General features: G+C 38.6%; 1 protein-coding gene across 1 annotated transcript in view; it reads right to left on the reverse strand.

Moving 5' to 3' along the window:
• Positions 1 to 27236, reverse strand: part of LOC150084444 (pyrroline-5-carboxylate reductase 3-like) — a 185841-nt gene that overhangs the window by 35888 nt on the left and 122717 nt on the right. Inside the window, exons 4-5 of the mRNA XM_090375231.1 lie at positions 17800 to 18012; positions 7349 to 7441 (exon numbers count right to left, since the gene is read on the reverse strand). Of these exons, the coding sequence (XP_090231357.1) occupies positions 7349 to 7441; positions 17800 to 18012 (306 nt within the window). The remainder of the gene's footprint in view (positions 1 to 7348; positions 7442 to 17799; positions 18013 to 27236) is intronic.

Below are 27236 nucleotides of genomic sequence, written 5' to 3' on the forward strand. Positions count from 1 at the left end.
CTGTAAATATCGATGCAAAGTTACTGATGAGTTCATCTGCAACATCAGTGGGGTATCTAATACTATCCCACGCAATTACATGCGAGTCCAATCTGATTTGTCCTTCTCTTCTTTGCACTTTTATATATGTAAAGAATTCCTTAACTGCTCTCTTCTTTATTCCTTATCCCCACTCTTTGCTCTCTTCCAGACTCAGTAAAGATACTATATTGAAAATTATACTTCACTTAATAAAACGGCTTTCTCCTTCAGAAAATGAGGAATTCAACCTTAGAAGACCAACACAAACAGATCATCAGTGTTCCGCAAATTCTTTCCAAAATAAGAAATTGCCCGACTCTAATGAGATTTTAAAAGATAAACTTGAGTCGGCAATTAATGAAATACTTTTAAATATTCCTTCTAAAAAAGTTCAAAGCCTAGAAAATATGGATTGAGATTATCTACGACTATCTCAGTACAATAGCATCAGGGGGCAAGAAACGGCCAGCGTCTAGAAGACTTCATAATAAACAGAAACTTGGTCGTCCATAATCATCCTAACAATCTGCCAACCTTTTCCAGCACCCTCTGGGAAGCCACCATAGATGTAACTTTATCAACCAGACCCTTTTCAGCTACATCACCGATTGGACTGTGCAGGAGGAGTGGACCACTTCTGACCATCATGTCATTACTTTCAACATGAACAGAACAATAACCCATACCCTGGTCACAAGACAGAGACTCTAACACTACATCATGGACAAGGCAAATTGAAACCTATTTAAGGAGATGCTAACCGAAAAAAAAGAGCAACAATTACTGACTAAGAACCCCCAAGACCCTGACTGGCAGTAACGGATGCAATCGTGAGTGCAGCTAATGAAGCCATCAGGAAAAGAAATCCCCTTCCAGGAGCTGTCCCCTGGTGGTCCAGAGAACTTCTGGCACTGAGACAAGAGATAAATCGGAAACGACATGCCTTCCAGAGGACAAGGAGGACCTGGCCACCTGCAGAAGTTGAATACCTGCGGCAACAATACTGTGAGACCAGAAATAATTACACAGCAATGATCAGGCAATGCAAAAAACAGTCCTGGGAACACCTGGTCTCAACAATAAGAAACACTGACCCCTGGGGAGTTGTTTATAAAGTGACAACAAACAAGTTCCCCAGAGGTGAGGTAACACAGTCAACGAGAACCCCACAAGGGCTAATGACCACCACCTGGAGTGACTCAGTAACATCCTCAACACCTTATTCAAACAACTAGACAAACAAAATTCTCCTGACCATCAACAGATTTGCCTGGACAATGAAAACTACCACTCTTCCCGGACAGAGGACCCTCTCACCATAACTGACCTCAATCTCACAGTCAACAAGATAAGAAATAGAAAAACCCCCAGACTTGACCTGACAGAACCGGAAATCATGAAAAAAGTAGCAGAATACACTCCATACCTCCTCCTAAATCTCTATAACCACTGCCTACAACGGGGGTGGTTCCCATCAGACTGGCGGACGGCAGATATTGGCCTAATTCGGAAAAATCCTTCTAAACCTCAAGAACTTCCTGACTTGCATAGGCTCATCGTCCTACTCTCGGTGCTGAGTAAGGTATTTGAACATTTCCTCTGTCAAAAAATAGACAACCACTACAATGCTGCACAGATGCCTGCTCCAAATCAATATGGCTTCAAGCCAGGAAGATCATCTGTCGATGCATTGGAAAATCTCATCAACGCAGCCAACAACAACTGTGACAAGAAATACCTCCTAGTTATCTCAATCAGCATTCGACACCTTTTGGTGGCCGAGCGTCCTCGGCCAACTGCGACACACGCAACTCCCTAACAACCTCTATAACTGCATAAAAAACTACCTAACAAACAGAAGCATAGTAGTCCAGGCACCTTATTGCCAAGTGAAGAGGAAAATCTACAGAGGTTGTCCCCAGGGCTCGGTTCTTGGCCCGCTGCTCTGGACCTATGTCCTGTATGAGTTCCTGGTTATGGACCTTGGGGAGGTCCACACTCAGGCCTATGCCAATATTAGTGACAGATGATCTGTCACTAATATTGGCCACTGACTCAAGGGCTCAACTTGAAACCTATGCAAATCGTGCCCTCACCACCCTTATGGACTGGGTACGACTCCATCACCCACAAAATCTCAATCCATCTTGCTAAAAGGCTCCCTGGTGCCAACAAGACCACCACAGATCAAGATCCATAGCATTAGTCAAACTTGTCGCTGAACTAAAGCACCTAGGAATAATAATAGATAAGAACCTATCCTTCCTCCCACACCTGAACTATATACAAAGAAAGATCAGGACCTACACAGCAATGGTGGCCAGGGTGACCCGTCGAGACTGGGGGTTGAAAAAACGCATGCTGACTCTCTTTTATAAAGCCGTATTCATTCCCGCAATCACTTACACCTCTGGGACGTGGTTTCAAAGGCCTCCACCATAGTCAATAAGAGATTGGAGTCCATTCACAGGCCAATTCTTAACATGACCAGGGCATGTAACATGGTTAGCACGCACACACTGCAGATACTGGTAGGGGTGCTACCCCTTGACCTGGAGGTCACACGAGTTGGAATGCTCTACCAACTCAGTAGGGACAAACCTGCTACCTATATCACCATACAACAGATCCACTAAGCAACAGACCCAGCGAGAAAAGAAGACTTCTGACCTACCTACAACAAATTTGTCAGGAAAGGTGGACAACCTCCACCAAAGAAGAAATAACTCAAATTTATACCGGCATCGACAGAGTATTTCCCCAGTCCCCAACCTGGTTTTCACCAGGACTACAAACTACCTATCTTCTAATTGGACATGGCGCCATCCGCAGCCAACTCACCATACTAGGCATCAAAAACAACCTCCTATGTGCATGTGGCTCCCAAGAAACCTGGGACCACTTGATGTGCGACTGCCATTTGTACGAAGATCTCCGAGCCCTTCTCACTCGGCTCCAGTACAATCCCAGGAACCAGGAACACTGCCTACTTGATGGTGAACAGAACTACAAACCATTCACAAAGTTTGCCCAAGACTTGTTCACAAGGCGCAGAACCCTACCACAACCAAGAAACTTGGCAACCACTTAGCATGACCAGAACAACCTCATCACTATGAATCCTGCACTGAAACTCAGCCTGAGCAGCCCTGGCTGGACACATTGTGAAACCCAAGACTTTGAATGCGGCTAAGCTGCCACCTCGCCAGTTGGCGATCTGGGTAGGGCACCTAGCCTCACCCGCTTTCTTTCCCTATCCTGGTGGGGGGGAGGAACGATCTATTGTCTCCTGCCTTCCCCGCCACCCCCCTACATGCCCCAATGGATATCATTGGAGTTGTCTTCTCTTTCGTCTCCATACTTCTGACTTTTCCCCCCCAGCCTTAAGTCTCTCTCCCCTACTCTGTCTGTAAACTAGCACACGTCCCACACGTCCAAATTTAAATTTGACAAAATTAAACCACATTCACCAGGCTTTTCCAATTCTAGCGTAATACCCCAATTTTTTTTTTTTTTTTTTTTTAAGGTCGTAGCCACTGAAATCTCAGTAAATTAGGTGGCATGGCCTGCCTCCACAGGACTTAGTGTGGGCAACGTTGGGACCCACCAGGGTCCCAGCAGCTAAATGGCCAGAAGAACAATGGTACATGACACTGTGCACCACAATATCCATACACTTTTAAATCTCTGGCCTTTACAGTGTACTGTATCACACGACAATGTAAACTACGTGGAGATGGGGGAAACCCCTGGTGCCATTAGACCTTAAACACACTATACTACAATAGCATCATCCAGCATAGAATCCAAAAAGGCATTTTCTGCCGCTAATCAAATATGTACCAAAATTGGATCCAGTTTAAACGATAATGCTTATGTTTCCTAAGAGCTCACTTAATTTGGACAGGTAGTGTGGATGCTTAAACAGAATTAAATTTTGCAGTATCAATGTGTATTATATTGTTTTCAGACTAATTTGTAATAATTTTTTTTCAGAATATTTATTATTGTAATAAAAGTTTATTAAAAACATGAATTTAAGTAATTACAGTACTTATGTTTTCCTTACTTTATTACTTTATAACTGCCATCAAAATTTATTGAGAAAAATGTTTGTTTTTGGAATACCAGTATCCTGATTTCATAAATTAAAAATATTGAAATACTGGTATTAAGGTTTTGACTGGTATTGTAAGCCCTAATTGGTAGAGTCTGTATTTGCTCCTTTCAGCCCTTGGGAGATTAACTTTTCTACCAAGAGCAATGCCTCGTGTAACCAAGCGAAGATTAGTAGGTGTTAGCAATAAAACTATGAAAAATAAATAAGCGTGACCCTCCTTTCTTGCTCTGTACCAGTACTTATGTAATAAGAGCTATCATTAAATAGATAGATCTCTTAATGACAGGAATGGAAAGGAACTATAATTCACTTGTAGGAAATCACAGTGAAAGCTCTGAGAAATCACTCAGTCACAATCGCTGGGCACCCAGGCCATTACCTGATGATTTGAAATCAGTTTTAGAAATAGTTGTGACAAGTATACTAATTACATCAAAGGAAGTCCTTTAAAAACATCTTTCTTTTGTCTTTTGTGCCAGGATATAGATGCTGCACTTAAAATGCTTCTTTTTTCATATGGAAGTACATTGGTTATCAAAAGGAAGGGTTCTTGAATGAATGTTCCAATCTGAACATGTTACACATTTCTGAGACAACAGAAGTTGTTGTTGCCATACTTTGAGAATTTAATATGGCTCTCTAAATTGGCATATTATTTAACCTTTTTGGCAAACTTAATATATTGAATAAAACATCGAGGTAACAGAAAAAACCAAGCATTACAAGACAAGCTTGACCTTTGAATTGTAAAAGTTGAGGTCACAATTTGCTGTTTTTCCCGCACTGGCACAGTTTATAAAAGACACTGAGGTAAATCTAAGTGAGGTTAAAGTTTCTATTTATAAACATTTTCAAACAATAAAAATACAACTATAGCGATATTTTCCAATTATCCCAACAACTCTTTCCCCTCATTCAAGACCTTTTTTATGCCAAATAAATACTGTAAAAGAGGACAATACTCAAGAACTATTAGATTTATGCCATGATGGAGATGCCAAAATGTTGCTAGATTCTGGGAAAATATAAAGATATTTTCAGCTCAGTAGAACAGGTCTTGTCGTTTTTTTCCTACTACTTATCTTTATGAACTTCGATTTTCTAGTTTAGTGTCAATTAAATGTAAAACGAGAAGCAAATTGATAGATGTTGATAATGAATTAAGTTGTGTTCTAATAAGTTGCTTGAAAGATAAATTAAATTCTTTAAACTTGAACAATTTTAAAAATAATTCCAATGTAATAAATAAGTAGAGATGTCTCAGTAATGATAAACATTTCGAAATGTGTATATTTGCATTAAAAATGTTAAAGTAATTTTGGTGGTAAAATTTTAGCTTATTATCATAAATTCCCATTTTCTCAGAAATTCTTTTTTTACATAAAAGGGGGGGGGGGGGTAGGAGGTCACTGTAACTGAACATTTGCCCAGAGGGGGCTGCTGATAGATCTGTCTGAAAACTGCTGCTCTAGAATATAATGTAGAAACGTGAAAAGGAGCGTTAAATAAGTCAACCTAATTATTTATTTGGATAACTGCAGGATAAAATCACATTCAGGTTCTCTAAAATGCTTATTTGAAGTCTGTATGATATAATGCGCAACAGGAAGCATCTGCCATCTCACAGAGCTCATACAAATAAACAGTGAACTAGCAGGCAGGTCTCAAGGCATGTCCAAATGCAGAGAGTGAGATCAATTGTCATGTCTCAAAGCAGTTAGTGTTAATATTTAAAGTAGAGCTGGTTATGGTCCTGGAGTAACAGACAGACACAAATATGCATATTACAAAACTGAGTTTCTACGATCCATTGTATTGGTACATCAGTTGCAATAAAACAATTATACAATGTAGTTTTAAACTCCTCTAACTGTTTTATTGCAATGGTGGCAGTGGTACTTATAGCATTAGCATTAGTAGAGGCATTTGATGCAAGAAAGCAAGCTTATGCAGCATCAGCCCCAAAAAAAAAAAAAAAAAAACCCACTTCCACTTCACCCCTCTATTCGTTCAAAATACCTGTCCAGCTGAGCCTTAAACTTATTTAGGCTATCAACCTCCACCACAAGGGATGGAAGTCTGTTCCACCAACCAACCACCCGCTGGCTAAAGGCAAATTTCCGCACGTCTATCCTACATCTGTCTTTCCTCAATTTGAATTTATGCCCTCTCAGGTGATTTTTCTGAGCTAGAGGAAGAATCCCATCAGCATTGAGCATGCTTAAACCATTCAAGGCTTTATACACCTCTATCAGATCACCTCGCTGGTGCCTAGTCTCCAGACACTGTAATTTGCAAACCTTAAGCCTTTCTTCGTAAGAGCACCCCTTTGTTCCATTCACTAATCTTGTTGCCCTTCTCTGTACTCGTTCCAGCAGCTCTACATCCTTCTTGAAATGAGGCCTCCAGACCTGTATACAGTACTCTAGGTGTGGCCTGACCATCGCCTTATACAATGGAATAATCACCTCCTTATCCCTGCTGGAAAAATTCCTGTATATCATTGACAATACTCCATGAGCTACTCTTGCAGCCCGTCTGCACTGCTCAGAGAACTTCATATCTGCCTGCACAACCACCCCCAAGTCCCTTTCATTCTCTACCACTGTCAGTGTAGTACCACAGAGTTGATACGTTGCTCTGGGGTTGCTGTTTCCCATGTGTAGTACTTTACATTTGTCAATGTTAAACTTCATTTACCACCTCTCAGCCCATCTGCTCAACCTTTCCAGATCCTGTTGCAGCAGCATAGTGTCAGTAGTGTCCTTGACAACCCTGCCAACCTTTGTATCGTCTGCAAACTTGGACATTAAGCCCGATATACCATCATCAATATCATTTATAAATACAGAAAACAATAATGGACCCAACACTGAGCCCTGAGGGACTCCACTAATAACATCAGTCCACGATGAGCAGTGTCCATTGATTACTTTCAATATACTTTCAATACATTTCTTTTCCACTTATATCATGAAAATACTTTAACAGTTTATAAATGAATTCAGATCCTTCTGGACTTGGTACAAATTAAATACAGGTTTTTAGCTTAGGTCAAAAAAAAAAAGAAAAAAAATTACAAATCTTTTCTTTGTTCAAACTTTTATTTTGCAGAAATTTTAGCCATTTATTTTCCTTTTCAGTTAAATTAAAATAAACTATATTACAACATTAAAACATGTGCTATTAATTGTCTTTTCCTCTTACCATCACAGTCTGGGCAGCAAATTTAACAGCTAGAGAACGGGGAAGTCCCATTTTTACAGCTCCATCAGCCATTGCTTGAATCACAGTATAAACCTATAATTTAAAAATATATGGAAATAAAAAGTGTCCAAAAATGTTTTATTATTTATTTAATTATTTTAATATTTATTCTTTAAAACACAGTAAAAAACCTCTTGATGAAGTGGTAGATGCAACCCCTGGATTAGTGATTGGGATTCCCAGGTTTTTCCCCCGTCCTTTCATTTTCAGTTTTGCTTACTACATATGTGAAAATTTGCATGGAAAAATAAGGAATTCTGACATCACACTAATTCACTTAATTCATTAAAATACAATTAATGTTTCAAAAAGTAACTTTTTAAAACTCATAATGTATCAGTGGACTGCTGCCTAACAGTGCTCTCCTTCTGATAACAAAATTAGCAGCATTAAAAAAAATTACTCTAAGTTGATGTTAGTTTTTGTTGTGTTTAATGCACTGAATAGCAATAAAATATTTTATCAATTTTCTTGTACTTTTTGTGTATATTTAGTTCTTTGATGAGCGTCTTATTTATAGTCATCAAAAAGTTCAGATTTTTAAGTATGTTGAAATTTCACATTTCAATTTCTAGTGAAACTGAATTTGCAAAGATCCAACACATTAATCTTGATCTTTGGTTCAAGAAATGCAAAATTCAGTCTTTTCTTTTTTTTCTGATTATTTTCATTATAAATATAGAAGTCACAAATATTTTCATATCTTTCAGATATATTACAATTTCACTTTTAGAGCTGATTTTGAAGAGTCACTGAAAATGGATTTAATAGAACAAACTCAGGGTTAATTATATATTTTATCAATGACATCACATCTTTTTGTCTTCTTTTTTCCAAAATACTTAGTTCATTATATACTACACATAATTCATTAAAAATTGATGAACAGTTCCTTCACTAGTTATTAAGTCTGAATCTCTATGATTTAGCGATCAGCATGAGTCTAAACTGCTAGATATTTAATAACAGATATATGAATCCTTAGAGGGGCTTAGAGGGGAACAAGCATTCTGTGTTATCAGACACTCGGTCTAAACTGATAGATCAACTATCTTTCTATTTTAGAAGATTTAGAAATCCGGTTGGCATGCCACCCTAAAATCCATTCATGCACACCTACTCGTTGGCAATGAATAAGTAGAGTGGTTCTCTTCAATGAATAAGTAGAGTGGTTAGAAATCACTGCCAACAACATGCGTTCTGTTTGGCACCATGTTTTACTCCATTTGGAAAATGATTTCGCTGGTTTTGAATCGCAAGTTCAGACAATTGCTGAAAACATTGTGAAGATCGAAAAAACTTGTGATTCAAAACTTTGGGCACTGCCAATGTACGTGACTGCACTGACTTACATGCAAATGACTTAGATCGTGCAACTCTCCTTGAAATTGAAGAGCAAACTGCATAATTAATTTTATAGCAAAAGCTTAATTCACCTGTTAGTTGACTGTTAGTTGCTGAGCAAACTGCATATGAAGAAGAGAAAAACAATTCTGAAGTGGATAACACTTAAATGGCATCAAAAGAATCTAACAGAATAATTGGAGAAAGTTTTTTTTGAGGGGGGGGTTGACATGGCCTGTGAGGCGATTATGAATAGAGATCCGAATGTTAAGCATAGCATCAAAATATGGAAAATTTTACAAGTGGGATTTGATGCTGCAAAGACTTGTATGCTGAGAAAAAGAAGACACTAGTTCAGCAGACTTCATCATTGAAATACCTAAATAAACAATAAAGCTTTTTTCTCATCTCTGATTATGTTACCTTTTCGTTAATAAAATTTTTGCAATATTTTTTTATTTCAAATCCTTTTTTTAATTGGCTATCAAGCACAAATTGTTTATAGATTTATTATAATTTGTTTATAGACTGCTTCTCTGGTACACATTCAATTAAAACCCATATTATTATTATTAGCATTAGTAGAGGCATATGATGCAAGAAAGCAAGCTTATACAACCAGAAAAGAAAAGAAAACTTCCACTTCACCTCTCCGTTTGTTCAAAATACCTGTCCAGCTGAGCCTTAAATTTTTTTAGGCTATCAACTTCCACAACAAGGGATGGAAGTCTGTTCCACCAACCAACTACCCGCTGGCTAAAGGCAAATTTCCGGACATCTATCCTACATCTGTCTTTCCTCAATTTGAATTTATGCCCTCTCAGGTGATTATTCTGAGCAAGAGGCAGAATCCCGTCAGCATTGAGCATGCTCAAACCATTCAAAGCTTTATACACCTCTATTATATCACCTCACCGGTGCCTAGTCTCCAGACACTGTAATTTGCAAAACTTAAGCCTTTCTTCATAAGAACAACCTTTTGTTCCATTCACTAATCTTGTTGCCCTTCTCTGTACTCGTTCCAGCGCTCTACATCCTTCTTGAAATGAGGCCTATAGACCTGTATACAGTACTCAAGGTGTGGCCTGACCATTGCCTTATACAAGGGAATAAATTGAGGTGCTGATTGAGGTATAATTCCCTTATACAAGGGAATTTTACCTCAATCAGCACGGTTTCACATAACACAGAACAGTTTTGGTACCAGTTATCAATGCTTTGCGGGGTATTGCTATATTACTAAGCTATTTATCTCTCTAAAAGGTCATATTCATAATGGAAATTGCACTACACTTTCACTGTTATCACATATTCCCATTATAAGAATCAATTTTGAATGCCTTCATGATATTTTTCTAAAGCACGTTTCTGAAGGTCATGACCAAAAAACAATAAAAACAATTTGCACTTTCCAGTTTATTGGGCTTTTCTGTTAGTGCAATCTATTATAAATGGGTAGTAAACTCGATCTTACTGCATTAGTGATACTACCGATAACTGGAATTCTGAGGGTTTTTATGTTATGGTATTATGGTGAAATGTGTTCCTCTCAACTGAAATCTTCAATCATATAAAAACCAAACTTTCAAAAACTTCTCTTCATTCCTATTTACATATTACAATGATGAAGGGAAATACACCAATGGAAAGTGCAAGCATTGGCAGTGCCAGGAAACAAAACAACACTGATTTAGAAATGAAGATGAAAATGATGAAGAAGTAAGAAGCAGGACAAAGTTTGTCATCAGTTGCACAGAATTAGGTCTCACTACTTCAACAGTGAATACTATTTTAAAGAACAGTGCACGTATAAAAGAACATGTCAAAGGATCAACGCACTTAAGATCAACCATGATCACACAACAGTGTTCAAAGATGGAACAGCTAGTAATAATATGGATGAAAAATCAGATTCAGAAGCAAGTGCCCCTGAGTCCAATGGCCATTCAAAAGCAAGAAGTATTTAAGAAGATATTAAGGACAAGTGCAGCGAACCCCAAGCCAAGTTTGTGGCAAGCAATGGGTAGTTTAATAGGTTCAAGCATCGCGCTGGTTTCCAAAACATTAAAGTATGCAGTGAAGTCGCCAGTGCCGATTCTGCAGCTGCAGAGAAATTTTGTGATGTGTTAGAAAAAATTATTGATGAAGGCAGCTATTCAATGCAAAAAATTTTTAAAATTGACGAGAATGTTCTGTATTGGAAAAAAATTCCAGATCGAACATGCATTGCCAAAGAGGAAAGACAATGGCAAGTTTCAAGGCTTCAAACGATAGGGCCACGTTCTTGCTTGGGGCTAATGCAGTGGGAGATTACAGATTAAAACCACTGCTTGTGTATCATTCTGAAATCCTCGTGCATTTAAGGGCATCAATAAAGCCACCCTACCCATGCATTTCCAATCAAACCAGAGGGCATGGATAACAATATCTCTCTCTTTGAGGATTGGTTTAAATGCTGCTTCATTCCCGAGGTTGAAAAATATTGTAAAGACAATTCCTTTCAAAATTTTGCTTCTATTAGATAATGCTCCTGGACATCCTACGCATCTAGATGATTTCAATTTGAACGTGAGAGTCATATTTCTACTGCCAAACATGACTTCACTCATCCAACCTCAGGGTGTTATTTCAAATTTAAAAGCATACATTTACGTACATTTGCTCAGGTATTGTCTGCAGTAGACGGTGAGAAAAATTTTATGTTGAGACTTTTTGAAATCTTACAATATTTACCATGCTATCTTAAACATTAATAAGGCCTGAGCAGAAATTACTAAAAGTTGTTTAAATGGCATATGGAAGAAAATATGCCCACGGCACGTAAAAGGCTTCAAAGGGTTTGAAAAAGATGAATTATAAGAAGAGATTGCAGATAAGATTGTAAAGGTTGCAGAGCTACTTCAGTTGAAGGTTGATGCCAAAGACGTGGAGGAGTTAATAGAGGAAGAAGAGAAGGAATTATCTAACGAGAACTTACTGACTTGCAGGCAGCGATAGCGAAAGAAGAAAATGCTGACGAAGCTCAAGATGAACCAAATAAGGAGCCAAGACGCTTCATCACCAGAGATGGCAATGGCATTTCGTGAAATTGCATTAGCAATGACGAGGTTTGAGAAGATGGATCCTGACAGCAAAAGATTAAAAGTTAACAGAGGGGTGAATGATATGCTTGCTTGCTAGCTACAAAGAAATCTACAATGAAAAGAAAAGAGCCACCATCCAGTCATCCATTAACATGTTCTTTCGTAAGGTTGAGTGGCCGACCCCTTCTAAATCTCCACAGTCCTTGACCTCCGCAGCGACGTACTTATCAGCTGAAGACGTCGATTCTGGCAATGATGCTTGAGAGGTAAAACTTACTGATGTTATGCCTGTCTCCTCTCTTTTTTTGTAATTTTATAATTTTGAAATTTTTTAAATTGCACGCTTTTGTAATTTTTTCTGCACATGTGATAAAAAATTGAATAAATACAATAAATAATTCTATTTATATGTTCGTCGAACATTTCTTTTTTGAATCAATCAATTCAGTGAGTAAAGTTGTGAGTACTGCACAAGCATGGAGGAAATTCCGATTTACGTCAAGTTCTGCGGAACGCAACTCTTACGTTAATCGGGAAGTGGCTGCATATTTGTGACTGATTGTTTTGTTATATCACTTGGAAGATTCTGTGCTTCAGAAAATTTTCTATTGATTGGTAGGTATCACTGCAAACCATAGTTATGGAGGTCATTCAAAATGCTATATCACTAGATAGTGTCGAAGACCTTTTCTATATCAAGACTGATCATAATTAGATGCTTCTGCCATAGAAAGGCATTTCGAATATTTGCCTCTACTTTTATCATTCATTCCAGCGATGATCTATTTTTATGAAAGCCATATTGATTTAAGTTTAGTACATTATATGTTCCCAAGAACCAGGTTAGTTGATTATTCACCATTTTCTCCAGTTTTCCCCCAAGGCAACTTGTTAGGGCTACTGATTGATAATTTGTGGGATTCATATGATCTTTTCTAGGTTTGGGGCAGGCAATTACAATGGAGTGATACCGGGAGTTTGGATAATAGTTCCCAATATAAATTCTATTGTATAATGTAAGTAATATTTAGAGATTTTTGAATAAGTTGCTGTATCATTTGATAATGAATGCCATCGGGACCAGCAATTCTTCTATATTGAAAGGATGGTTATATGGAAGTTTTTGATTGGTATTAAAGTTTAGTTTATAATTTTCATTCATTTTTATTTCATTTTCTGAAAGGATGGGATTTATGCTGATACTGCTGACATGTTTGCAAAAGTAGCTGCAGGAATGTTTGCAATTTCTTCAGAATCAGAGCTATCCTGTCCATTCCAGTTTATTAATGGAGTTGGAACTGAAAGATATTTCCCAATTGAGTTGTCTGATTTTATTCCATATAATACTATTAACTGTATTTCTCTTGATTGTGGAGGCAAAATGTATCCATGATTCCTTTCTACTTTTACGATGGATGTATCTGGCTGTAACCAGACACCTCTGTCGGGGGTATGTAGAGTGGCGGACAAAAAAACTGCATCACCTTAAAAAAAAAGTAAGGGTAACATTTGTAGTAAAACGTGTTTGATTACAGTCATTTTGTTTGTCGCAAAGCACAGGTATATCGTCAGATAATGCTTCTATTGCATCAGACAGTAATTGCAAGGTATTGCATCAGCCGTTTCTATAAATACGACATTGGAAGGGTACACATGCTCATTAGTATCCTGTTTTATGGAGACATAAGCATGGTTCCATATGTTCAGTTAACACCAAGAAAAAAAAGTGTAGCAGTTGCTCTGTCCCAGGAAGGGCTTTCTATGCGTGCTATCCCTGATAAAATAGGCTGCCAAAAGTCAAACGTTTAATTTCAGCACCCGGGATACCAAAAGTATCCAGGGTGCTGAAATTAAAGCGTGAAACCGGTGAGGTGAACAGAAAACCTAGATCAGGCCAAGATGGTGACTATGCCATCCCAGATCAATATTTGAAACAGCTATGCCTTCATAATCGCCATGCTAGTGCTCCTGATCTAAAACTGGACTTTGAGATGGCCTCTGGTGTTGAAATAAGTGCACGAACCATCCAAAGATGGCTTTCAGAATGTGGTCTGCATGCCTACTGGCCCAAGAAGAAGCCTTTGTTGACCCAACAAATGAGGAAGAAGTGACTTGCTTGGGCTAAAATGCATGTTTCATGGACAAAAGAGAATGGGACACTCATCTTTTGTGACAAATCAAAATTCAACCTGCATGGCTCAGATGGGAAGCAATATGTCAGAAGACGAAAATGGGAGGCACCATCCTGACTGCACAACACTGACTGTAAAGTTTCCCGTTGGTCAGATGGTCTGGGGATGCATAACAAGCAAAGAGGTGTGGCGAATTAAGTTTATTAACGGAACGGTAAGTGCAGAAACCTACATTGCTACTGCTATCTTGGAGGAGTGCCTGAAACACGTTATTAGGGATCACCACACAGACATTGAAAGCTGCATTTTTCAACAGGACTCAGCACCTTGCCACACAGCAAAATTGGTAAGTTTTATGCTATTTAGATATGATGATGAGTTTGTCTTCTTGTCTCACAAAGCTTAAAACATACTTAGTGTTTTCATACTTTATGTTAAGACATACAAATGTTTTCCCTCATTTTTCTACCTTAAGGTGCAGTCATACCTCAGAAATGCTGGCATTACAATGTTGGACTGGCCAGGCAACAGTCCAGATTTGAACCCTATTGAAATTTGCTGGTACGTAATGTTGTCTAAAATTGCTCAGAGGAAGCCAACAAGTAAGGTTCAGCTGCAGAAGAGCATTGTAAGGGTGTGGTACCATGAAATTGGGCAACCATATATCCAGAAGTTGTTAACTCTATGCCAGATCATTGCAAGGCTGTAATTGCAGCTCGAGGAGGAACAACAAAATATTGAGCACTTATTTTGCTGATTTACAGTACTTATCATTTCAGTTTGTACACATAAATGCAATAAAAATGTATGTTTGGTTGTCACGATTGCCATTTACATGATTTCACATATTTCCTTTAATTACGCATTTTACCCTTTGAGAAGATATTTATGGCAATTAGGAATATCAGGTGGAGTCTTTTCATTGGATTTCATTCCAGAGATATATATCCCATCTAACAAATGCATTTTGAACATTTCTGCAACCCACAATGCAGCAAAAAAAAAGCACATTATTCTCAAAATTCACAAATGGTGCAGTTTTTTTTGTCTGCCACTGTATATTCAGTGGTAGATACTCAACAGTGATTGCATGTAGGTCATTTACTTGACAATGTGGGGCGCAATTATCTACAAACAACAAAATTTTTCTATTCTTTTCACTCATCCTGATCCATTCTTCGTATATTTGTGATGCCATCCATGCATTTTGGTTTGCTCAATACATAGTCAGTAATGTCTTCAAACCTTTAAAGCATCGAGGCTTCTGGGCTTTCTCAATGAATAAAAGAGGAAGCTTCTGTGTGCCAGACATTTTTGCTAGGAGAATGGTAATCAGTTAGCTGGCCTTTTTTCCACCACTACATTTCTCACCTTTAAATGTAAGTGTTTTATCTGGTAGTAATTGAAAAAAAGACCAGTTTCATCCGTAGTGAAGATGTCATTAAATTTAGCTAGTGATTTTGTAAGTTACAACTTACTATTTGTACCGCTATTGTATCAGTGTTTTGGCTCAAATATCGTAGTATTGGGCAGAAGAATAGTGGGTTTTAATTGTGATAAATACATAGCTTGAAGGTTCTAATTACGTGTTGGACATATATCTTTTGTGTTTAGCTAAGGAATTTTTACTTTTTAACAAGGATGTAACTAATTTAACATTGAAATCATTACGGTATAGCGTAACGTATATCTTAAACTTGATAGCGTAAGGTATAACATACTAGATAGCGTAATATCACTGCATTTAGGAATGTATCAGCTTAGTGTAGTATTGTCAATTAATCAATTAAATTTACTAACCTTATTCAGTTTCAATGTTAATCAATTAAATTCTATTTAAATGGAAAATCATGTCCCAGACTAGAGCAGAAAACCAACAGGCACAAAGTAGCAGGCGTGCTGTGGCTTGGGGAGGAACTGAAAGGGGTGATTCTTCAACTCATAACAGCTTAAAAAGATTTACAACTTGTGAAATGTCTGCAGACCTTTCCGGAACAGATCCGGCCAAGGAGGGGGTGTGTGTGTGTGTGTGTGTGTGTGTGTGTGTGTGTGTGTGTGTGTGTGTGTGTGTGTGTGTGTACGCTGTGCAGAGAGTGTGAAGAAATTAGCCCAAATCAGCATCTGATTGGCATTTGTTGGCATCAAGTTCTCAACTGTCCTACAATGCCAGATCTCACTGTTGTGCATCAGACAATACTGCGGCAATCTTCAATGCAGAATGTGCTGGTCCCACAGGAGCTAGTTAGAGATGACTTTATTGTCAGGGAAACGTGAAATGTGTTGTACAAGGATGATAAGTGAAATAGGACCAGCGTATGTCTGCCAGGGGCAAAAGTAGATGACGCTGTACAGCAAATATCATCTTTTAGGGCGGTGTTGGCAAACTTTTTCTGTAAAGGGCCAGATAGTAAATATTTTAGGCTTTGCGGGCCAAGAGGCAAAATCAAGGATGTTATATAGGTACAGTCATCCCGATTTGCAAGGAGGTTACATTCTGGGAAAATACCGCACATTCCAAATCCACATAATGCGAAACGTAGTTTATATGATAATATGAGCGTTCAGTACCTGTACGCAAAAAAAAAAAAAAAAAATGTGCAAAAAAAATTAAATTGAAAATAATTGCCTTCATAGAAACATGTCCATAAAATTAATCTTGCTAATACTCTATATGTTTAATCTAAATTCATTGCTTCTTCATTGCTGTTTTCCTGTGATAAACTTGCCACAGTATCCAGCACTTTCCAGGCTGCTGCTCATTCTAATAGAAGCATGCAAGAATCACTTTCGCCTCTGCCTGTGGCCACTGTTAATCTTTTAGTCTGTGGATCCCCCCCCCAAGCTGGCAGCAGTTTTCCGACCTACCTAAAACTGCCTTGATAGCATAAGCAAATATTCTTGCCCTTTTCTATTTAAGTGTACCCCATTCATCCCTGTAGAAGCAATCTCTCCTGTTAACATTCTTCCACTTGTTAAGACTACACACAAGGGGCAAAAATTCAAGATGAGGAAGGATTGCAGGATAGATGTGCATAAGTTTTCCTTCAGCCAATGGGTTGTTGATTGTTGGAACAGGCTTCCTTCTGTTGTTGTAGAAGTGGATGTGTGGAATAAATTCAAGGGAGAACTAAACAAATTCTTGGAGGGTGTGGATGAGTGATTTTTTTTTTTTTTTTTTTGGCTGATGCTATATAAGCTTTCTTTCTTGCATCATTTGCCATTACTACTACTACTATTACAGCAGGTTCACCGTTTGTCACATCTTTAAAAAAAATCTGTTTAAAAGCTACCACAGACTGAAGAAATTTTAAAAGGCCCCCTACTGTCACCTCCAGACACAATACACCACTAAGATCACATTTAATAAAATGTGATTTGAATGCCATAGCCAAAGCAGTCAACACACCATTCCCAAAAAACAACCAGCTAAAATCTATATACTCCCCAATAAATTTAATAACAATCTCTTTCACTAAACTTAATATTTTAATTACCATGAGTACCTACACAGTTTTCTGACCATAAAAGTTGGGAGGGGGTGTTGGAAACCCCATATTACTTGCAGCATTAACATCAAAGTCACTACAGCAAAACCACAACCAAAGTATAAAAACTAATACATTTTTCAGCAGCTAGATGGCACCATAAGTCAATTTTTTTTTTTTTTTAAATATATTAATCTGATAATAAAAATTAGTATGCTTTGGGTGTTAAGCACATTACCCAACCATTCTAGGGTTAAGAAAAACATTACTAGGCTTACAAGAATCCAAAGCAACCAAAGTAAATATAAAATCAAAATCATTCTTTAGATTATTAATAAATGTCTTACGTAAGCTGGTCCACTACCACTTAGACCACAAATGACATCAATCATTCCTTCTGGTACTTCTTCACATAGTGATACACTTTTTAATAACTGAGCAACCAAAATACCATCTTCTGGAGTTGAATGTACTCCTCTTGCATACACAATTACTCCGGCTTGCACCATTGAAGGAGTATTTGGAATTGCTCTAATGACATGGCAGTATGGAGGAAGGAGCTAAAAATGGCAAAATGATCACATTGATTTGTATTTTATGTAATTAGAAAATATTGCATTAAATGCACTCATTAAAAATTAAAATAAGAAAAAATATCTTTTAAAACTTCTTGTGGGAATAAGAATGACAGCAACCGAAATTGCAAACAATGGAAACTTTATTAAGTTTTACGAATGTATAGGAATTTTGTAAAGCTTATTGCTTTCTGATGAGGTGTGAAGAAATGGACTTCTGGAGCTGCTGAAAATGGATAAGTTTTATTTGAAATTTTATTGTATTTTTGATTAGTTAGTGTATTAATCTGTGTTTCACAAATAGATTAAACAGGCTTAATAGCATTCGTTAGCATATTTTATAAATTTAGCTAGTGATTTTGTAAATTACAACTCGTTACTCATACCGCTATCGTATTGGCATTTTTGCAGGAATATCATAGTGTCCACCAGTAGTGAGAAGAATAGTAGGGTTTTAATTGTAATAAATAAGTATTTTGAAGGTTTTAATCACTTTTTGGGCATATATCTTTTGTATTTAGCTAAAGATATGACTAAATTAACATTGTGATCGTTACGGTATAGCGTAACTTCATAGCTAAGGTATAACATAAAACTATATAGCAGAATACGTATTACTGCATTAGCTTAGCATAGTATTGTATAGTCAATTATAGTATAGTATAGTAAATTAATCAATCAAATTTATTAACCTTATTAATTTTCATTGTTGATTACATTTTATTTAAACAGAAATCATGCCCCAGACTAGAACAGCAAAGCAACGGGCACAAAGTAGCGGGAGTGCTGTGGCTCGAGGGAGAACGGAATGGGTGATTCTCCAATGCATAGCAGCCTAAAAAAAATGTGCAACTTGTGAAATAATTGCAGACCTTTCTGAAAAAGGACACGATCTAGCCAAGGAAGATGTCTTTGTATGTGCTAGGTGCACCACGAGTGCCAAGGAATTGGGTGCCAACTCAGCATTCTGATGGGAGTCTATGAGTGTTTGAAGAGTAGGGGCTCGAAAGAACTGAAATGGTGGGCCCATCAAACTCTCAGCTGCCCAACTCATTGCCAGAACTTGCTCTTGTGCATTAGGCAACACAGCAGCAACCTTTAGGGCAGAATGCGCTGGTCCCACGAGAGCAAGTTACTGTCTTCTTTTTTTTTTTTTAGGAGCATTAGCAACTAAGGCCATATTGCTCCGGGATATGCAGTGGTCATTCCCTGACCTTTCTGCATCCTCCGTATTTGGTGGTGATGGGCTCGAACCCCGGTCTAATCAAGAAGCGTGTGCTACGCACTGCTGCTCCTTCCCACCTGGCTACGGAGGCGCCCCCACAAGTTACTGTCAGTGACTATACTGTCAGGGAGATGGGAAATACCCTCAGTAGACATAAATCGCAGAATCCCTACCTAATAACGGGTAGGCCCACCTTTTGCCTCGATAAGGGCAGTCACACGACAAGGCATTGAGTTCACTAGTTCGCGAAAGCATTCCACAGATATTTCTATCCATGTTTGCTGCACTACTGTCCATAATTCCATCGCATTCCTGGGTGGAGGATCCAAAGCTTGAACGGACCTTTCCACAGCATCACAAAGATGCTCCACAGGGTTCACGTTTGGTGAATGAGGAGGGCATTCCATGGTGATAAAATCTGCGGAATGACCTTCGAACCATGTTCTAGTCACCATGGCTCTGTGGAGAGGCGCATTGTCCTGCTGAAAGAGTCCATTACTCTGTGGGTGCATGATGATCATGAAGGGATGCAGATGTTCTGCAAGGATGAACATGTAACCTGGATATAACATGGGTTGGTCACTCACACACTAACAAGACTTTTGTGAATTTATTGGATGACTGTTTTGTACAGCAGCATGTTCGAGAGGCAACCAGAGGGAGCAATACTCAATATGATTATTAGAGGTGATTCTTCGTGAATTAAGAATCTGCAGGTAAAAGAACCACTACTAGGTGGCAGTGATCACAGTGTACTGATGTGGGATTCACTTAAAGATGTAACTACCTTCCGGGGTAAAGGGAAGGGTTTTTGCTTTCAGAAAGGTGACTACAGTGGTCTCAGAAAATTTTTAAATTCTATACAGTGGGACCAACTGATGTGTTACCAACAGCAAATTCAAAATGGGAAGCATTCAGGAAATTAATCTTGGAAACTACTAGGCTTTTCATAACTAAGAAATACTGTTCAGGGAAGGCGCCTCCGTAGCCAGGTGGGAAGGAGCAGCAGTGCGTAACACAAGCTTCTTGATTAGACCGGGGTTAGAGCCTGTCACCAAATACGGAGGATGCGGAAAGGTCAGAGAATGACCACCGTATATCCCGGAGCAATATGGCCTTAGTTGCTAATGCTCCTAAAAACCAAATAACAAACAATTGTTCAGAGATTAGGCCTAAATGGATGTCAGATGAACTAATGAGACTTGTGGCAGAGAAGAAAAATGCATGGGACCCATAGAAATTATCAGGAGATACAGAAGACCATGGTAGACATAAGATCGTCTGTAATCAAGTCACAAAGGATGTCAGGCAAGCAAAGGCAGTTTACAAGAAATCTTTGGCAAAGGATGCAACAAAAAACAATAAATACTTCTTTAGTTATGTAAACTGTACAACTGTAATATTCAAACTGGATTCCACTCCAACCCAGTTTGGGTTCCGTGAGACATTTTCTGAAGTTTCACAAAAATTATAATTTTAGTTTTTTTCATAATTATATTATTTAAAAGATTTAGTAAAAATAATACGTACACTTCAGAAAAATAATTGAACATATCGTAACAACAAAAAGATCCTTTTCCACGTATACAAGTACAAAAACCAAGTAAAGAAACAAATTAGATGCCGAACCAGAAATTGTTTGCAAATTTCGACGATCTTTTCAAACAAACACAGGCACATCCAAATCAATAATTTGAGTATATTGTTGTGAACAATATACTGAATGGTAATAAAAATTTTACAGTTTCGATTAAGGCATATAATCATTATTTATTGATTTTGTATTCTATATTGTCAATTATTATTATATTGAATAAATTTATTGAAAGGTTAATTTTTATACAAAATTGAAGGGTTAATTTTTATACCACAGGTATACAATTTTTATACCTGTGGGGTGCCGAATTAGTGAGTTTGCCGGATCACCAGTGGTTATTTTAGCACATACAGTTTACCCAATAGCAAACCATCTCATCCTTCCTTTAACATGTTGACTGCAAGCTAGTTTAAGAAAAAAAATCCCTAGGGCCCAAAAAATATTTAGCAAATAATTTGATTAGTAATTTTAAAATAAATATTGTAATGTCAGTGTTGTTGTTTTTTCGCTTAAAATATCAAAAAAAATTATTTTTTTTATGTCGCATATATGTGGCCGACGTAGCCCGGTAGGTTAAATCTTGAGAAGCTGTGTCAGCCACAAACATGTGATGCTATTACAGCATACATATGAAGGCCATTTGTAATTAGTTTATCGCACACGTGGCGAGTGCTGCAATAAAACTAATTGCGATAAAATAAACTCTCAAACGTCGCAATTAGTTTGTCAGTATTGTTAGAGATTTTGTGAAAACAAGTTCATCAGCACGCTGTATTATCCATCATACTGTGTTGTGTTTTTCTGCAAGTTTGTACAAGTGTTTTGTAAAAAAAAAAAAAAATCTAAAAAGGAATGGCTAAAAGAAAATTACTAAAATAAGAGGAACTGAAAGAAACTGCTGGAATTTACAATTAAGCAGAGTTAAACTTCTCACAGACACACCGCTGTCAAGTTTTTTCAGAAGTTCAACTTGATCTGTTATGGACAATGTAAGGTGTTTGTGCTTTACACCACGAAAGGCACTTCCTTTATGCATTGGAACCATGGCTGGGGCTAAATGTGAGCAGGTTATAGTAATAAAAGCATAAAAACAAGTGGGAATGGCTTGCCAGTGTTTACGAGTTTGTGCCAACAGCTGATGCTGTAACCAACGCCACCAAAACAGTAGCAGCAGGTCGGTGCGCCGACCGGGGAAATTTGAAATTACATTCACGGAAATTATGTTTGAATTACCGGTGGAACCGGATTAGTGATGGTCGACCTGTACTATTGTTTCTAGTTGGCTTTTATGCCGGTCTCAGCTGTTGTCGCCATATAGACCCTTTCCACAAACCCTTTCTACTTTTTCCTCCTTACCATTATAATAATAATTAATGTTTTAGTAAAGTACATTTTATGATTCTAAAAATTTGAAGTCATTTATGTACCTAAAAACAAGTGTTAACTGAGTAGGATTCCACAGAAATAATATTTAGAGACAAGGGGTTAATATATGTTGAAAGTTTGAAGACCACTACTCTAGAAGGAAGAGGATGAATCGGATTGGTCCACTTGACATTGACGGTTCGAGTGTTGATGAATTTGATGAGGTAGCTGACAAATTGAATGAATATTTTGCATCAAATCACACATGAGGAAGTCTATAGGGAAGTGGAGGCCAGAAGCTTATCAAACTCTGACATGGAGCTAAAGATTTTGTAATAACTGAGAGCAAAGTGGAGGAGAAATTTTTGAAACTGAGCATAAGAAAGGCACCTGGAGTGGATGGGATCTATCCAGTTACATTAAAGGAAGCAGCAAACACTTAGCCAAAATTATGAAAGTTTCCCTGGACTCAGGGGAGATCCCCATGGTCTGGAGATGTGAAATTGTCTCCCCAATTCACAAAGGGGGATCAAAGGGTGAGATGAGTAATTACAGACATGTTAGTTTACTTCTGTTCCAGGGAAAATAATGAAGTCACTGGTTAGAGAAGCAATGCAGGATCATCTAGACAAGACTGCAGTTACAGTTCAAACACAGCATGGATTTGTTAAGAAGAATTCTTGTCTGACAAATCTGATTGGATACTATAATGTGATCACAAAGGAACTGGATGCAAAAAATAATTTTGATATCATATACTTGGATTTTAGGAAAGCTTTTGATACTGTTGCACATGGAAGACTACTGTACAAATTGTAGCAGTATGGCATTAAGGGCAAGTTGTTACAATGAATAAAAGGATGATTGAGTGGGAGAAGACAGAGTGGTAATCAATGGACAATGGGTCCATTGGGTTATTTTCTGTATTTATCAATGCTATTGATGAAGGTATATCAGGGTTAATGTCTAAGTTTGCAGACGATACAAAGGTTGGCAAGGTTGGTAATGACAGTAATGATAGTACACTACTGGCACAGGATCTATAAAAGTTTAGCAGATGGGCTGAGAGGTGGCAACTGAAGTTTAACATTGACAAATGTAAAGTACTGCAATGGGTAACAGTAACACCAGAGTAACGTACCAACTGAATGATACTACACTCAGGGTAGTGGAGAATGAAAAGGACCTGGGGTTAATTGTGCAGTCAGATATGAAGTTTTCTGAGCAATGAAGACACACTGCAAGAGTAGCTCATGGTGTCTTGTCAATGATATACAGGAATTTTCTAGCAGGGATAAGGAGGTGATTGTCCCTTTGTATAAAGCAATGGTCAGGCCACGCCTTATGTACTGCGAACAGGTCGGGTACCTCATTTTAGGAAGGGTGTAGAGTTGTTTGAGAAGGACGAGTACAGAGAAGGACAACAAACAAGATTGGTGAGGGGAACGAAAGGGTGGTCTTATGAAGAAAGGCTTAAGTTCTGCAAATTGCAGTGGCTGGAGACTAGGCACCTGCAAGGTGATCTGATCGAGGTGTATAATGCCTTGAATGGTTTGCGCAGGCTCAATGCTGACGGGATACTTCCACTTGCTCAGATTACGAACCTAAGGGGGCATAAATTCAAATTGAGGAAAGAGAGTCATAGAACAGATGTGCGGAAATTTGCCTTTAGCCAGCAGGTCGTTAATTGCTGGAACAAACTCCTTTACTAATACTAACTGTAATATCATGCACAGTATGAATTTTTAATCATCATTTGTGTTGGAAGCTATGAACTATAAAGGTAAAGAATTTTGAGCTCTCGGCAATGGTTGTTTCTTGAAAAAAAAAAATTTTTTTTTTTTTTTTTTTTAATTTTTGTAAGTTATGATGTAACATCTGTAGAGCTTTTTTTATCAGTGACTTAGCACGAATATCTTATCATGTAACTATAGTATTTGTGTGTGTGTGTGTGTGTGTGTGTGTGTGTGTGTGTGTGTGTGTGTGTGTGTGTGTGTGTGTGTTAAATAAGTAGCTCATAGGTTCTAATCAAGTAAGCTGGCATATTTTTTTACCTAAGAAATTCTATTCTTAGTAAAGCAATAATTTAAAACTCTGAATATAGCGGTATACCATAACACATACAATGTAAACTTGATAGCATAATACATACAACGTACAATTGAAAACAAAATTTTGTTTTTTCAAGTTCAGTTTACAAGGAAAGCACAATCAAAATCAACCTTAACAATCAAAATATACTGTGAGCACATTCCATTCAGTTGGGGAAAATGCTTAACTTTACTGCCTTTTAATGATCAGCAGTGAAGAGAACCTTCCCCATCAGGCACCCAGTAGAGGCAAGCTTCAATAAACTAAGCAATAGCATAAGACAAAAAGTAATATAGAAGGTTATCTGGTAAAAAATCAGCTTCATTAGGGGTTACCATCGGATCCGGGGTGATAAGACCAGAGTGAAATTTGATATGTGACATTCTTGAAAATAGAAAGACTTTAAAATAACACGTTACATGAGGAGCTTTCCTACAAGCAACCATATACTATGTGTTGAAGGCCAACCAATGTGCAGAAAGCACACAGTGTATAGTGTAGTTTGACTAGTGGCACCAGGAGTTCTCTAACTCTGCAACTAGTACTTAGAGACATATAAAATACTCTGTAAAGGCCAGATAGTGTGAGTTAGTGTGTGTGTGTGTGTGTGTGTGTGTGTGTGTGTGTGTGTGTGTGTGTGTGTGTGTGTGTGTGTGTTTCTGAAGGGTTAGTGTGTGTAGGTTGTGCAGGTATATTGTTCATCCGGCCTCTCAACTTAGGGGTCTGTGAAAACCACCAACCCCTAGTTAACATCCTTCATCACGGGGAGATGGGCTGGGTCAGTAGGAAAAAACAGACTCTAGCGAGGCAAACCCTGGGATCGCCTGAACTTCCCAGGGTCAGCCCAAAAAAATTAAAAATAAAGAAAAGAAGATGGGAAAGATAGTGTAGTAGGAGAGAACAGTGGGGGTAGTAATGAAGGTAGCCGCCAGGTTGAAAGGGATGACAGTAGGGGGGGGTTGTTTTTGTTTGTTTATTTTTTTATTATTTTTTTTTTTTAAGGAGTATTAGCAACTAAGGCCATATTGCTCCGGGTTATGCGGTGGTCATTCCCTGACCTTTCTGCATCATCCGTATTTGGTGGTGACGGGCTCGAACCCCGGTTTAATCAAGAAGAGTGTGCTACGCACTGCTGCTCCTTCCCACCTGGCTACGGAGGCACCATGGGGGGGGACCTCTGGAGTAGGAAGCCCATCCTGCCCCAGAGGAGGAGTTAAAGTGATGGTGGGATACCTGGCAAAAGTGGGATTTGGGGAAATAAAGATATAGGGAAAGGGATCTCTGTAGTAGTGAAAAGGAGGGTAGGTAAAAGCATCCACCTCTTAGGGATATGAAAAGAGGTAGATAGGGAAGAGTGAATCCAGGAAGTCATCTCCCCTGGGGGAGAGGGAATCCAGAAGGCCATCTCCCCTGGGGGAGAGGGAAATAAAGGCCACAGATAAAGCCCACAAGGTAGCCAATGGATGTCAATTTCCCACACCCTTGAGAAGGGGTGTCAGTATCCCATGCCCAGTTGGGCGTCAGCAGTATCCTACACAGAAAAAAAAAAAACTAACATCCTGGTCCTAGGAATGCATGGGCTATCAAGAGAGATCTCCAGCCCTGGGGGGGGAGTGTATTCTGCAGCTTCCGCCTGCAGTGCCCTAGCTGTTTCATATATGATAATAAGGCAGGAGCCACGCCAGTAAGACACCCAGAACTGCTAAACAATTCATTCTAGATGACAAGCACGAGAGACCCTGGCAGTCTAACCCCAGATGGCCAGTGATATTTACTATTCTCACCAGCCAAGTGGAGGTTGTCTGTGTCCTCATTATTGTCCTTTATTTATACAAGGTTCATCTATATCTGAGTTCCCCTGTGATCCCATCAAATCAGTGCTGCCAGGATATCCTGGCAGACATCCCACGCTGTGACAGCGTCAGCATCCCATACACAATGGCATCAGCACTCTAGTTTAATCAAAATGGTCCTTTGTTTAGACAAGGTAGTTCATGGTGTTGAGGTGCCCTGACGTACAGAAAGGACGTAGTGTTTAGTGTAATTTGACTAGCACCAACGGGGTGCTAGTCAAATTATACTAAACACTATGTTCCCCCAACTCCATGATTGGCACTCTGTGAAATGTAGAGTATTTGTGAAGTGTTAGTGTAGGGTTGTGTTATGTTGTGTTGTTCATCTGGCCACTTAGCTGGAAGGATCTGTGGAGGCCACAAGCCCCTAGTTACCATCCTTCGCAACAGAGAGACAGGCCGAGTCAGTAGGAAGAAATAGACTCTGGCAGGGTGAACCCTGGGGTTGCCTGAGCTTACAAGGCAGAGCCCAGAAAAAAGTAAAAAAAAAAAAAAAAAAGAGAGAGAGAGAGAGTGAGCCGGTAAAAATGAAAGTGGAAAAGAAGTGACAATTCCCCTGAAACTGGATGCCCATCCTGCTCGGAGAGGGGTACAGAAAGGACAGCATGTAGTGTTTCTTGTCTAGTGGCACCGGGGGTTTCCTCTACAAACTGCAGAGTATGTTTTGTAACGCAGTACAAACTCTGTAAATGCCAGAGATAGTGCAAGTATTTGTGTTAGTTTACGTAAAGTGTGTTTGTGTCAAATGGCACCAGGGGTTTCCCCCATCTCTGCATTGCTTTCATTGTAGGTGTACCAGTTCACTGGAAAGGCCAGAGATTTAAAAGTGTGTGGATCTTGTAAGTATAATTTTGTGTATCGTTGTTCTTCTGGTAATTTAACCGCTGGACCCCTGCTGAGGAATAACGATGCCCACACTCAGCCCCTTGGAGGCAGGCCAGGTACCCAGCAATTTAGATATTTACTCTGGCAGGTCCTGCCACCTAATTTACCTTAAAAAAAAAAAAAAAAAAAAAAAAAAAAAAAAAAAATCGCATGTGGGAGGTGCCGCTAGAGTTTGAGAGGCCGAAATGGTCTA

This window comes from Mastigoproctus giganteus, chromosome 6 (genome assembly GCF_048544385.1).
Source record: "Mastigoproctus giganteus isolate SK-2022 chromosome 6, ASM4854438v1, whole genome shotgun sequence".
In the NCBI taxonomy this organism is placed as follows: Eukaryota; Metazoa; Arthropoda; class Arachnida; order Uropygi; family Thelyphonidae; genus Mastigoproctus; species Mastigoproctus giganteus.